Source organism: Rhinichthys klamathensis, unplaced genomic scaffold, assembly GCF_029890125.1.
Source record: "Rhinichthys klamathensis goyatoka isolate OS25496 unplaced genomic scaffold, OSU_Roscu_1.1 h1tg000155l_1, whole genome shotgun sequence".
In the NCBI taxonomy this organism is placed as follows: domain Eukaryota; kingdom Metazoa; phylum Chordata; class Actinopteri; order Cypriniformes; family Leuciscidae; genus Rhinichthys; species Rhinichthys klamathensis.
Genome location: NW_026606690.1, coordinates 1,195,001 through 1,210,000, shown reverse-complemented (window position 1 = coordinate 1,210,000; position 15,000 = coordinate 1,195,001). Strand labels below are relative to the sequence as shown.

Here is a 15,000-nt window from a genome sequence, read left to right as displayed (position 1 = left end):
TTAAAAGAAATAAAGAACTGGCGCCCTGTTTCACTTTTATGCTCTGATTTAAAGCTCTTTTCTAAAGCTTTGGCCATTAGATTGAGGGAGGTAGTTGGGCAGGTTATTCATCGTGATCAAACTTACTGTGTGCCTAACAGGTCTGTTTTTGATAATGTTTATTTAATTCGGGATATTTTGGACGTCTCTAGGCTATTGGACAGACACTAAGGGTGTCACGATTTCGATATTAAATCGAAATCGATCGAAATTAATTCAATGGTATCGAAATCGAAATAAAAAATGGTATCGTCGATACTGCCACGCCCCATGTCGCGTCCGTGATGGAAAGGTCGGATCGTTTTACAGACTCTATTGTTCAATCTCGTTCATCAAAATTAACTAAACTTTTTTTCTAGTAATTTCAGGGGCTTTAAATGTTATACTATTAACATGCAAATTCCCCGAACAATAAGAAGATGTACATAATGATGAATGCAGTGAAAAATAATTTACACTACAGGGAACAAATAATTACTTTACCTTCCGAGTCTTTTGTTCATTTGTCGCGTGACAGAGGCAATGAACAGATCGTTTATGATGAATGACTCATTCATGATGAACGACTCATCACGGTGCGGAAAACAAAACACCTGTTGAAAGGCTGCGAGTCCTCTAACTGACACATCATGGCAACTGCAGATATCGAAGACCCATCAACGGAACTTGAACACCCTCCTGCTTCACTGAAGTCGCCGGTGTGGAGGTATTTTGGATTTGCAGTGCGGTATGTTGACAACGTTCGCGTTGTCGACAAAAAAGCCACAGTTTGCAAGCTCTGCTATGTGCGTGTACCATATTCGTCCACTGGCAACACGACTAACATGGCTGCGCATCTCCGCAGACAGCACAAAAATATAGATTTGTCGGTCAAACCAACAACTGTACAAACTAGCCTACTCTCCCGTCTTCATTTGTAATTAAATTTCCAAGTAACTCAACTCGTGCAAATGCTATTACAAGCGCCTTAGGAGTATTCATCGCTGCAGATATGCGACCTTATTCTGTGGTGGAAAACTCCGGATTTAGGCAAATTTATATTGCATAACAAATTTATATTGCATAATGCTTAAACGTGTAGTCTAAAAATTGCATAGCAATCTGCGCTTTAATTTTTTTTTTAAATCGAGAATCGAATCGAATCGTGACCTTAGAATCGAAAACTTAATCGAAGATTTGGAGAATCGTGACACCCCTAATAGACACTGGTCTCATTTCTCTAGATCAGGAAAAGGCATTTGACCGGGTTGAGCACAGCTATCTCTGGCGCACGCTAGAGGAGTTCGGGTTCAGCTCTGGTTTTATTGCCATGATTAGGGTTTTGTACCGGGATGTTGAGAGTGTACTGAAAGTGAATGGTGGTCTTAGTGCTCCTTTTAAAATGAACAGAGGTATTAGACAAGGCTGTGCACTTTCGGGAATGTTGTATGCTCTTGCCATTGAACCTTTATTGGTTAAGATCAGAGAAAGCATTGAAGGTTGGACCATACCTTGCTCTGGAGCAAATTTTAAGCTGCATCATATATTATTGTTTTGGTTAAAGGGCAAAATGATGTTGATCTTCTTAAAGACATTCTTGACAAATTTGGTCTAATTTCCTCTGCCAAAGTTAACTGGTCCAAAAGTGAAGCCATAATAAGTGGTAACTGGTCCCATGGTCTTCCTACACTACCAGGTGATTTGTACTGGAAAAGAGATGGGTTAAAATATTTAGGAGTATATGTTGGCAATGATTCAATGTTAGGCAAAAATTGGGAAGGAGTTTTAGAAAAATTAAAGGGGCGATTGGAAAAATGAAAATGGCTTTTGCCAAAAATGTCTTTTAGAGGGACGGTGATAATAATTAATAACCTGGTGGCTTCAGTTTTGTGGCATCGTTTGGCCTGCATTGATCCTCCAAATGGACTTCTGAGTAAAATTCAAGCCAGTATGGTGGATTTTTTTTGGAGCCCTTTTCATTGGATACCGCAGAGCATACTTTTTCTACCCAGAGATGAAGGAGGACAAGGACTTATCCATTTGCCCAGCAGGGGGGCAGCTTTTCGACTTCTGTTTATTCAAAGGTACCTCACAGGACCTGAGGATCTTGTCTGGAGAAAAGTGGCTGATGCTATTTTCAATCAAGCTGGCGGACTGGGATTGAACTCTGTCTTGTTTTTGATGGACTCTAGTAAGCTGCAGTGCAACGGACTGACTCCTTTTTATAAGGGACTTTTTAAAGTTTGGGACTTATTTGAAAAACGGAGGTTGGATGCGACTTCCTCGTTGTACTGGCTTTTGGAGGAACCTCTTGTGCATGGAGCGCGGTTTGATGTTACGTGTGAAGTTACACCTGGACTGCTTCATTGTTTAATTTCCACTAAGACATTAAAACTGCATCATGTGTTGGATGTTGCTGGTTCTGGTTTGAATAATGTTCAGTCCATGGCCGCATATCTAGGTGTGCGGTCGGTACGGTATGTAGAAAAAATTCTGGATTTTTTTAAACAGAAACTCACAGAAGAAGAACATAATTTGTTAATTGAATTTCATAATGGGAAACTGGTTCCTAATAATACAGATCCATTTCCAAGTATTTTTCTTAGTCCCAATCTCAAAGGACTGTCTGGACCTTTTCTGAACCTGAGAGGGCTAGAAGGGTTAAGTTTGCAGGGTGTTCAGAGTAAAGTTTTGTATAAATGTCTTGTAAAAGTTTTAAATAAAGCACATTTAAAAGAACGTAGTGATACAGTGTGGAGAGAGAAACTGGGAATAGATGATGAAAATAAACCTGTTTGGAGAGTCTTATACAAACCACCAATTGAAAAACGCACAGGTGACATTCAGTGGAGGGTTTTACACGGCGCAGTTGCTGTAAATGCTTTTGTGAGCTTAATTAATCCCAATGTGTCAAGTGATTGTCCTTTTTGTAAAATGAGGGAGACAATTTTTCATTGTTTTTTAGAATGTTCTAGACTGTATGAAATGTTTTGTTTGCTTGATGTACTTTTCATGAATTTTGGGGAGATTTTTTCATCTATGATTTGGATTCTTGGACCCAAATATAGTGTGGCGCAAAGAATAAAAAGTCAATTGTTGAATTTTTTAATTGGGCAAGCTAAACTTGCTGTTTACATAACCAGGAGAAACAAAATAGAGGGTAGAGAAGGACAACATGTGGTTATTGTCTTTAAAAATATGGTAAAAGCAAGGGTTATGTTTGATTTCAAGTTCTATAAACTGATGAATGACTTAGAAAGTTTTTTGCACAAATGGTGTTTTAATGGAGCTATTTGTACAGTTGAAGAAGAAATGTTGATTTTTGCTATGATGTTACAATAAGTCTTGTTTTTTGTATCTCCTTGTTGTCTTTTGGATAATGTGATTGGGTCATTTGCTGACGTTGTAATGATATAAATAAAGTGTGTTGAAAACTCAAAACTCTCACTCTCTCTCTCACTCTCTCTCTCACTCTCTCTCTCACTCTCTCTCTCACTCTCTCTCTCACTCTCTCTCTCACTCTCTCTCTCACTCTCTCTCTCACTCTCTCTCTCACTCTCTCTCTCACTCTCTCTCTCACTCTCTCTCTCTCTCACTCTCTCTCTCACTCTCTCTCTCACTCTCTCTCTCACTCTCTCTCTCACTCTCTCTCTCACTCTCTCTCTCACTCTCTCTCTCACTCTCTCTCTCTCACCTGATGCTTCTCGTAGGTTATCGGGCCGCTGAAAGCTCCAATCAGACCTGCAGTGTAAGAAGATAAACACACGAGTGAACATCATTACGCTTGACCAGCAACTGTGAAGAACAACAACGACTGAAGTTAGCATGAAAACAGAGTATAAAGTTAAATCAACACAATGGTCTTACCCAGAATGAGAAGCGTGAGTCCGTTAAACCAGGAACCAACATACGTGAAGACCCACAACAACCCGCCAAACTGGAGGAGAAACACAACTAACATCAATGGACATTCAAAACATTTGAGTATGAGTAAGAAGAGGAAGAGTATGAGTATGAGGGAGGAAGAGTACTATTTCTTTTGGAGGAAGAGGAGGAAGAGGATGTGTAAGAGGAGGGAGAGTATGAGTAAGAGAAGGAAGAATATGTGTAAGAGGAGGAAGAGTATGAGTAAGAGGAGGAAGAGTATGAGTAAGAGGAAGAAGAGCATGAGTAAGAGGAGGAAGAGCATGTGTAAGGGGAGGAAGAGCATGTGTAAGAGGAGGAAGAGTATGAGTAAGAGGAGGAAGAGTATGAGTAAGAGGAGGAAGAGCATGTGTAAGGGGAGGAAGAGCATGTGTAAGAGGAGGAAGAGTATGTGTAAGAGGAGGAAGAGTATGAGTAAGAGGAGGAAGAGCATGAGTAAGAGGAGGGAGAGTATGAGTAAGAGGAGGAAGAGCATGTGTAAGAGGAGGAAGAGTATGAGTAAGAGGAGGAAGAGTATGAGTAAGAGGAGGAAGAGCATGTGTAAGAGGAGGAAGAGCATGTGTAAGAGGAGGAAGAGCATGTGTAAGAGGAGGGAGAGTATGAGTAAGAGGAGGAAGAGCATGTGTAAGAGGAGGGAGAGTATGAGTAAGAGGAGGAAGAGTATGAGTAAGAGGAGGAAGATCATGTGTAAGAGGAGGAAGAGCATGTGTAAGGGGAGGAAGAGCATGTGTAAGAGGAGGGAGAGTATGAGTAAGAGGAGGAAGAGCATGTGTAAGAGGAGGAAGAGCATGTGTAAGAGGAGGAAGAGCATGTGTAAGAGGAGGGAGAGTATGAGTAAGATGAGGAAGAGCATGTGTAAGGGGAGGAAGAGCATGTGTAAGAGGAGGGAGAGTATGAGTAAGAGGAGGAAGAGCATGTGTAAGAGGAGGAAGAGCATGTGTAAGAGGAGGAAGAGCATGTGTAAGGGGAGGAAGAGCATGTGTAAGAGGAGGGAGAGTATGAGTAAGAGGAGGAAGAGCATGTGTAAGAGGAGGGAGAGTATGAGTAAGAGGAGGAAGAGCATGTGTAAGAGGAGGAAGAGCATGTGTAAGAGGAGGAAGAGCATGTGTAAGAGAAGGAAGAGCATGAGTAAGAGGAGGAAGAGCATGTGTAAGAGGAGGAAGAGTATGAGTAAGAGGAGGGAGAGTATGAGTAAGAGGAGGGAGAGTATGTGTAAGAGGAGGAAGAGCATGAGTAAGAGGAGGGAGAGTATGAGTAAGAGGAGGAAGAATATGTGTAAGAGGAGGAAGAGGATGTGTAAGAGGAGGAAGAGTATGTGTAAGAGGAGGAAGAGTATGAGTAAGAGGAGGAAGAGCATGAATAAGAGGAGGAAGAGCATGTGTAAGAGGAGGAAGAGCATGTGTAAGAGGAGGAAGAGCATGTGTAAGAGGAGGGAGAGTATGAGTAAGAGGAGGAAGAGCATGTGTAAGAGGAGGAAGAGCATGAATAAGAGGAGGAAGAGCATGTGTAAGAGGAGGAAGAGCATGTGTAAGAGGAGGAAGAGTATGAGTAAGAGGAGGAAGAGCATGTGTAAGAGGAGGAAGAGTATGAGTAAGAGGAGGAAGAGCATGTGTAAGGGGAGGAAGAGCATGTGTAAGGGGAGGAAGACTGAGTAAGAGGAGGGAGAGTATGAGTAAGAGGAGGAAGAATATGTGTAAGAGGAGGAAGAGTATGAGTAAGAGGAGGAAGAGCATGTGTAAGAGGAGGAAGAGCATGTGTAAGAGGAGGAAGAGTATGAGTAAGAGGAGGAAGAGCATGTGTAAGAGGAGGGAGAGCAGGTGTAAGAGGAGGGAGAGTATGAGTAAGAGGAGGAAGAGCATGTGTAAGAGGAGGAAGAGCATGAGTAAGAGGAAGAAGAGTATGAGTAAGAGGAGGAAGAGCATGTGTAAGAGAAGGAAGAGCATGAGTAAGAGGAAGAGCATGTGTAAGAGGAGGAAGAGCATGTGTAAGAGGAGGAAGAGCATGTGTAAGGGGAGGAAGAGCATGTGTAAGGGGAGGAAGAGCATGTGTAAGAGGAAGAAGAGTATGAGTAAGAGGAGGAAGAGCATGTGTAAGAGGAGGAAGAGCATGAGTAAGAGGAAGAAGAGCATGAGTAAGAGGAGGAAGAGCATGTGTAAGAGGAGGAAGAGTATGAGTAAGAGGAGGAAGAGCATGTGTAAGAGGAGGGAGAGCATGTGTAAGAGGAGGAAGAGTATGAGTAAGAGGAGGGAGAGTATGAGTAAGCGGAGGAAGAGCATGTGTAAGAGGAGGAAGAGTATGAGTAAGAGGAGGAAGAGTATGTGTAAGAGGAGGAAGAGCATGTGTAAGAGGAGGAAGAGTATGAGTAAGAGGAGGAAGAGCATGTGTAAGAGGAGGAAGAGCATGTGTAAGAGGAGGAAGAGCATGTGTAAGAGGAGGAAGAGCATGAGTAAGAGGAGGAAGAGAATGAGTAAGAGGAGGGAGAGTATGTGTAAGAGGAGGGAGAGCATGAGTAAGAGGAAGAGTATGAGTAAGAGGAAGAAGAGTATGAGTAAGAGGAGGAAGAGCATGTGTAAGAGGAGGAAGAGTATGAGTAAGAGGAGGAAGAGCATGTGTAAGAGGAGGGAGAGCATGTGTAAGAGGAGGAAGAGTATGAGTAAGAGGAGGGAGAGTATGAGTAAGCGGAGGAAGAGCATGTGTAAGAGGAGGAAGAGTATGAGTAAGAGGAGGAAGAGTATGTGTAAGAGGAGGAAGAGCATGTGTAAGAGGAGGAAGAGTATGAGTAAGAGGAGGAAGAGCATGTGTAAGAGGAGGAAGAGCATGTGTAAGAGGAGGAAGAGCATGAGTAAGAGGAGGGAGAGTATGAGTAAGAGGAGGAAGAGCATGTGTAAGAGGAGGAAGAGTATGAGGAAGAGGAGGAAGAGCATGTGTAAGAGGAGGAAGAGTATGTGTAAGAGGAGGAAGAGCATGAGTAAGAGGAGGAAGAGAATGAGTAAGAGGAGGGAGAGTATGTGTAAGAGGAGGGAGAGCATGAGTAAGAGGAAGAGTATGAGTAAGAAGAGGGAGAGTATGAGTAAGAGGAGGAAGAGCATGAGTAAGAGGAGGGAGAGTATGAGTAAGAGGAGGAAGAGCATGTGTAAGAGGAGGGAGAGCATGAGTAAGAGGAAGAGTATGAGTAAGAAGAGGAAGAGCATGAGTAAGCGGAGGAAGAGCATGTGTAAGAGGAGGAAGAGAATGAGTAAGAGGAGGGAGAGTATGAGTAAGCGGAGGAAGAGCATGTGTAAGAGGAGGAAGAGTATGAGGAAGAGGAGGAAGAGCATGTGTAAGAGGAGGAAGAGTATGTGTAAGAGGAGGAAGAGCATGTGTAAGAGGAGGAAGAGTATGAGGAAGAGGAGGAAGAGCATGTGTAAGAGGAGGAAGAGTATGTGTAAGAGGAGGAAGAGAATGAGTAAGAGGAGGAAGAGTATGAGGAAGAGGAGGAAGAGCATGTGTAAGAGGAGGAAGAGTATGTGTAAGCGGAGGAAGAGCATGTGTAAGAGGAGGAAGAGTATGAGGAAGAGGAGGAAGAGCATGTGTAAGAGGAGGAAGAGTATGTGTAAGAGGAGGAAGAGAATGAGTAAGAGGAGGGAGAGTATGTGTAAGAGGAGGGAGAGCATGAGTAAGAGGAAGAGTATGAGTAAGAAGAGGGAGAGTATGAGTAAGAGGAGGAAGAGCATGAGTAAGAGGAGGGAGAGTATGAGTAAGAGGAGGAAGAGTATGACTAAGAGGAGGGAAAGTATGTGTAAGAGGAGGAAGAGTATGTGTAAGAGGAGGAAGAGTATGAGTAAGAGGAGGAAGAGCATGAGTAAGAGGAGGGAGAGTATGAGTAAGAGGAGGAAGAGCATGTGTAAGAGGAGGAAGAGTATGAGGAAGAGGAGGAAGAGCATGTGTAAGAGGAGGAAGAGTATGTGTAAGAGGAGGAAGATCATGTGTAAGAGGAAGAGCATGTGTAAGAGGAGGAAGAGTATGAGTAAGAGGAGGAAGAGTATGACTAAGAGGAGGGAAAGTATGTGTAAGAGGAGGAAGAGTATGTGTAAGAGGAGGAAGAGTATGAGTAAGAGGAGGAAGAGCATGAGTAAGAGGAGGGAGAGTATGAGTAAGAGGAGGAAGAGCATGTGTAAGAGGAGGAAGAGTATGAGGAAGAGGAGGAAGAGCATGTGTAAGAGGAGGAAGAGTATGTGTAAGAGGAGGAAGATCATGTGTAAGAGGAAGAGCATGTGTAAGAGGAGGAAGAGTATGAGTAAGAGGAGGAAGAGTATGACTAAGAGGAGGGAAAGTATGTGTAAGAGGAGGAAGAGTATGTGTAAGAGGAGGAAGAGTATGAGTAAGAGGAGGAAGAGCATGAGTAAGAGGAGGGAGAGTATGAGTAAGAGGAGGAAGAGCATGTGTAAGAGGAGGAAGAGTATGAGGAAGAGGAGGAAGAGCATGTGTAAGAGGAGGAAGAGTATGTGTAAGAGGAGGAAGATCATGTGTAAGAGGAAGAGCATGTGTAAGAGGAGGAAGAGTATGTGTAAGAGGAGGAAGATCATGTGTAAGAGGAAGAGCATGTGTAAGAGGAGGAAGAGCATGAGTAAGAGGAAGAGCATGTGTAAGAGGAGGAAGATCATGTGTAAGAGGAAGAGCATGTGTAAGAGGAAGAGCATGTGTAAGAGGAGGAAGATCATGTGTAAGAGGAAGAGCATGTGTAAGAGGAGGAAGAGCATGTGTAATACCCCTTTTCCACCAACGCATTTTGAGAGCCGGTTCGGAGCCGGTGCCTGCGCGCGAACCAATTCTTTGTGTTTCGACAGCCAAAGAACCGGTTCTCGGCCAGGAAAACTGGTTCCAAAGCGGCACCAACTCTTTGCTGGACTAGAACCGTTCTTTTACCACGTCATGCTTACGTCGGGGGCTGGGGGCGGGTTTAGATAACATATTTTCTGACATAATTTAGGATCGCAAAGCCAGGAGAAACATTTGCAGAAACACGATGTAGTCCGCCATTGTAATTGTTATGCTTGAAGTTGGCGCAAGCGTTTCTAGTTTATTTTTTTATTGAAAACGTTATGTAAGCAAAGGAGAAAACAGTCACAATATAGAACAAATAAATGGAAAGAAAAAAAGACACAAGACAGGAGTACATAACTAATCAGAAAAGATTACATATCAAAGGAAAAGATTAAAAGACTTACATATTTCAATTGTTTTAAAAGCCTTCTTGGTTCACGAGTTAGATAATCCCAAAGTAATGTACTTGCAAGCGTTTCTAGCTAAGATAAATGGCGACGTACACAGTGACGTAACGACGTCATTCGCTGGGCGCTCTAGTCAGTGGAAAAACAAACAGGTTCTGAGAAGGTTTGCAAGTTGAACCAACTCCGAACCAACTTTGAACCAGCACCAGTTCCGAACCAGTTCGTTTTTGGTGGAAAAGGGGTATAAGAGGAGGGAGAGTATGAGTAAGAGGAGGATGAGTATGAGTAAGAGGAGGAAGAGCATGTGTAAGAGGAGGGAGAGTATGAGTAAGAGGAGGAAGAGTATGAGTAAGAGGAGGGAGAGTATGAGTAAGAGGAGGAAGAGTATGAGTAAGAGGAGGAAGAGTATGAGTAAGAGGAGGAAGAGCATGAGTAAGAGGAGGAAGAGCATGTGTAAGAGGAGGAAGAGCATGTGTAAGAGGAGGAAGAGCATGAGTAAGAGGAGGAAGAGTATGAGTAAGAGGAGGGAGAGTATGAGTAAGAGGAGGGAGAATATGTGTAAGAGGAGGAAGAGCATGAGTAAGAGGAGGGAGAGTATGAGTAAGAGGAGGGAGAGTATGAGTAAGAGGAGGAAGAGTATGAGTAAGAGGAGGAAGAGTATGAGTAAGAGGAGGGAGAGTATGAGTAAGAGGAGGAAGAATATGTGTAAGAGGAGGAAGAGCATGAGTAAGAGGAGGAAGAGTATGTGTAAGAGGAGGAAGAGCATGTGTAAGAGGAGGAAGAGTATGAGTAAGAGGAGGGAGAGTATGAGTAAGAGGAGGAAGAGTATGTGTAAGAGGAGGAAGATCATGTGTAAGAGGAGGAAGAGCATGTGTAAGAGGAGGGAGAGTATGAGTAAGAGGAGGAAGAGTATGAGTAAGAGGAGGAAGAATATGTGTAAGAGGAGGAAGAGCATGAGTAAGAGGAGGGAGAGTATGAGTAAGAGGAGGGAGAGTATGAGTAAGAGGAGGAAGAGTATGAGTAAGAGGAGGAAGAGTATGAGTAAGAGGAGGAAGAATATGTGTAAGAGGAGGAAGAGTATGAGTAAGAGGAGGAAGAGTATGAGTAAGAGGAGGAAGAGTATGAGTAAGAGGAGGGAGAGTATGAGTAAGAGGAGGAAGAGTATGAGTAAGAGGAGGAAGAGTATGAGTAAGAGGAGGAAGAATATGTGTAAGAGGAGGAAGAGTATGAGTAAGAGGAGGGAGAGTGTGAGTAAGAGGAGGAAGAGCATGTGTAAGAGGAGGAAGAGTATGAGTAAGAGGAGGGAGAGTATGAGTAAGAGGAGGAAGAGTATGTGTAAGAGGAGGAAGAGTATGTGTAAGAGGAGGAAGAGTATGAGTAAGAGGAAGAGTATGAGTAAGAGGAATAATATGTGTAAGAGGAGGAAGAGCATGTGTAAGAGGAGGAAGAGTATGAGTAAGAGGAGGGAGAGTATGAGTAAGAGGAGGGAGAGTATGAGTAAGAGGAGGAAGAGTATGTGTAAGAGGAGGAAGAGTATGAGTAAGAGGAAGAGTATGAGTAAGAGGAATAATATGTGTAAGGAGGAAGAATGTGTAAGAGGAGGAAGAGAATGAGGAAGAGGAGGAAGAGAATGAGGAAGAGGAGGAAGAGTATGTGTAAGAGGAGGAAGAGTATGTGTAAGAGGAGGAAGAGTATGTGTAAGAGGAGGAAGAGTATGAGGAAGAGAAGACTTGAACAAAAGGTGTTTTAAACTCAGACCTTGAGAGAGTCGACGAGATCCTCCACCAGAAAAAGGCGGCGCAGCTCCTTCAGCGCTCCGTTGATCCGACTCAGAACAACATCACTGTGCCTCTGCACTGCCTCACTGGACAGAGCCAAGTCCTTCTCCAGGACACATCTGCACACATGAGGGAAGACCAGTGAGTATGGGCTCAAACTCTGCACACATGAGGGGAGACCAGTGAGTATGGGCTCAAACTCTGCACACATGAGGGGAGACCAGTGAGTATGGGCTCAAACTCTGCACACATGAGGATAGACCAGTGAGTATGGGCTCAAACTCTGCACACATGAGGGGAGACCAGTGAGTATGGGCTCAAACTCTGCACACATGAGGATAGACCAGTGAGTATGGGCTCAAACTCTGCACACATGAGGGGAGACCAGTGAGTATGGGCTCAAACTCTGCACACATGAGGGGAGACCAGTGAGTATGGGCTCAAACTCTGCACACATGAGGGAAGACCAGTGAGTATGGGCTCAAACTCTGCACACATGAGGGGAGACCAGTGAGTATGGGCTCAAACTCTGCACACATGAGGGGAGACCAGTGAGTATGGGCTCAAACTCTGCACACATGAGGATAGACCAGTGAGTATGGGCTCAAACTCTGCACACATGAGGGGAGACCAGTGAGTATGGGCTCAAACTCTGCACACATGAGGGGAGACCAGTGAGTATGGGCTCAAACTCTGCACACATGAGGGAAGACCAGTGAGTATGGGCTCAAACTCTGCACACATGAGGGGAGACCAGTGAGTATGGGCTCAAACTCTGCACACATGAGGGGAGACCAGTGAGTATGGGCTCAAACTCTGCACACATGAGGGAAGACCAGTGAGTATGGGCTCAAACTCTGCACACATGAGGGGAGACCAGTGAGTATGGGCTCAAACTCTGCACACATGAGGGGAGACCAGTGAGTATGGGCTCAAACTCTGCACACATGAGGGGAGACCAGTGAGTATGGGCTCAAACTCTGCACACATGAGGGGAGACCAGTGAGTATTGGCTCAAACTCTGCACACATGAGGGGAGACCAGTGAGTATGGGCTCAAACTCTGCACACATGAGGGGAGACCAGTGAGTATGGGCTCAAACTCTGCACACATGAGGGAAGACCAGTGAGTATGGGCTCAAACTCTGCACACATGAGGGGAGACCAGTGAGTATGGGCTCAAACTCTGCACACATGAGGGGAGACCAGTGAGTATGGGCTCAAACTCTGCACACATGAGGATAGACCAGTGAGTATGGGCTCAAACTCTGCACACATGAGGGGAGACCAGTGAGTATGGGCTCAAACTCTGCACACATGAGGGGAGACCAGTGAGTATGGGCTCAAACTCTGCACACATGAGGGAAGACCAGTGAGTATGGGCTCAAACTCTGCACACATGAGGGGAGACCAGTGAGTATGGGCTCAAACTCTGCACACATGAGGGGAGACCAGTGAGTATGGGCTCAAACTCTGCACACATGAGGGGAGACCAGTGAGTATGGGCTCAAACTCTGCACACATGAGGGAAGACCAGTGAGTATGGGCTCAAACTCTGCACACATGAGGATAGACCAGTGAGTATGGGCTCAAACTCTGCACACATGAGGGGAGACCAGTGAGTATTGGCTCAAACTCTGCACACATGAGGGGAGACCAGTGAGTATGGGTCACACACACACACACACCCCTCGATGGCTCACCTGAACGGGTGTCCTTCCTCAGACTTCTCTCTCTCTCTCACACACACACACCCCTCGATGGCTCTCCTGAACGGGTGTCCTTCCTCAGACTTCTCTCTCTCTCTCTCTCTCTCTCACACACACACACACACACACACCCCTCAGTGGCTCACCTGAACGGGTGTCCTTCCTCAGACTTCTCTCTCTCTCTCTCTCTCTCTCACACACACACACACACACACACCCCTCGATGGCTCTCCTGAGCGGGTGTCCTTCCTCAGACTTCTCTCTCTCTCTCTCTCTCTCTCACACACACACACACACACACCCCTCGATGGCTCACCTGAACGGGTGTCCTTCCTCAGACTTCTCTCTCTCTCTCTCTCACACACACACACACACACACACCCCTCAGTGGCTCACCTGAACGGGTGTCCTTCCTCAGACTTCTCTCTCTCTCTCTCTCACACACACACACACACACACACACACACACACACCCCTCAGTGGCTCACCTGAACGGGTGTCCTTCCTCAGACTTCTCTCTCTCTCTCTCACACACACACACACACACACACACCCCTCAGTGGCTCACCTGAACGGGTGTCCTTCCTCAGACTTCTCTCTCTCTCTCTCTCACACACACACACACACACACACACCCCTCAGTGGCTCACCTGAACGGGTGTCCTTCCTCAGACTTCTCTCTCTCTCTCTCTCACACACACACACACACACACACACACACCCCTCAGTGGCTCACCTGAACGGGTGTCCTTCCTCAGACTTCTCTCTCTCTCTCTCTCTCTCACACACACACACACACACACACACACCCCTCGATGGCTCTCCTGAACGGGTGTCCTTCCTCAGACTTCTCTCTCTCTCTCTCTCTCTCTCACACACACACACACACACACACCCCTCAGTGGCTCACCTGAACGGGTGTCCTTCCTCAGACTTCTGGACGGCCTGCAGGACTCCCCTGTACACCCTGAAGGAGACGGTGCCGGAGAGCAGAGCGAGAGCGGAGTAGGAGAGAATACTGATGATGCTGTAGCAGGTGAGGGAGAGGAGGATGAAGAGGCTGGAGCCGAAGACCAGCGCGCTCGAGCGCACGTCCCGCCAGCGCAGCAGCTGCAGCACTGAAACACACACACGAGCTCAGTCTCGGACAGCAGCAGGGATGAGCATGAAGGATGGTGTTCATGACGTGTTTAGGATCAACATGCACAAGCTCTTGATGAACCAGCACTTCTCCTGCATCTGCATCAACATCTGCTTATAAACCAACTGCGGGAAGCGTGACGCCAATCCAAGCGTTTCTGAACTCTCACACACTCATGTTCCTCTGCAGATCTCTACAATTACACTCACAAACCTGTTACGACTGACCGACGACTTCCCCGAACACAGAAACGAGCGCGAGTTTATCTTCCGTCAGACATCAGTGGAAAAACACACTTTAATTTATAGAACTAAAGGGATAATTCACACAAAAACATGTCATCATTTACAGTGCATTCAACAATGTGAAAAGGATTAAGGAATCTGAATATGCAGCATTATGCTTTAAATAGTTTTGGGGGATTTTCACCGCAATCTCTACATGACGAAGCAGAAAGCAGATTTGTAATGACTTGTGAAATTCTGTCTTTTTAATAATTCTGCAGGGCCAATCCAGCTCGCGTGGCCCAATGAGAGCGCTCGGCTGTGATTACCTGTATGAATGAGATTTGACTTACTCACTGCTAGGGATGGAACGATTACCGGTTTCACGATAAAATGTCCTGACGGTTAGTATTACCGTTTACAATTTAATTATCACGAAAACAGTGTTCGATTATCACGCTTTAGAAAACTCGCGGTAAAGCCTGTCCAGGCAGCATCAGTCTGACAGTCCCAGCATGCAACGTTGTTTGTTTTGTTGGAGAAGGCGGCGTACGGCAGTGACTCATCCCCCATAATCCTCTGCGCCGCGGCTGCAGCTTCTCAGTGACGGCCGCTAGTGTACATACTATTCTCTGTTATTGTTAACCCCACTAAAGATATCAAAAATATTGTAAAGCACCATTAACTTTTCGTGCACTATATCCCAAGACGTTCCATAGCTTAATGTGAGGTTCAAATGAATATTTAAGTTGTTAAAGTTAATGGAAACTCTCCTCAGTCATTCTCCATTCTCAGCGTCGCGTTCGGTTTCGACAGTCACACGAGGAAACCCACTCCAACATCAAGGCTCCCATTATTATACTTCATTTGTAGAAAAGGGTCTATGTTTTTTCATAAAAGTACTTTATCTTGCTGGAGTTTATTCTGTTTAAATCGTGCGTGTTCCCTTGCGGTGTCGATCACACTGGAGAAGCACTTGTTCATAGTTCATTTTATA

The 15,000-nt window shown here is 45.2% G+C and overlaps 1 protein-coding gene across 1 annotated transcript in view; it reads right to left on the bottom strand.

Annotated features, from left to right (window-relative positions):
* rtn4b (reticulon 4b) overlaps positions 1 to 15,000 on the bottom strand; it is a 41,034-nt gene that overhangs the window by 7,452 nt on the left and 18,582 nt on the right. The window contains exons 4-7 of the mRNA XM_056258590.1: positions 13,549 to 13,756; positions 10,911 to 11,049; positions 3,886 to 3,955; positions 3,713 to 3,759 (exon numbers count right to left, since the gene is read on the bottom strand). Of these exons, the coding sequence (XP_056114565.1) occupies positions 3,713 to 3,759; positions 3,886 to 3,955; positions 10,911 to 11,049; positions 13,549 to 13,756 (464 nt within the window). The remainder of the gene's footprint in view (positions 1 to 3,712; positions 3,760 to 3,885; positions 3,956 to 10,910; positions 11,050 to 13,548; positions 13,757 to 15,000) is intronic.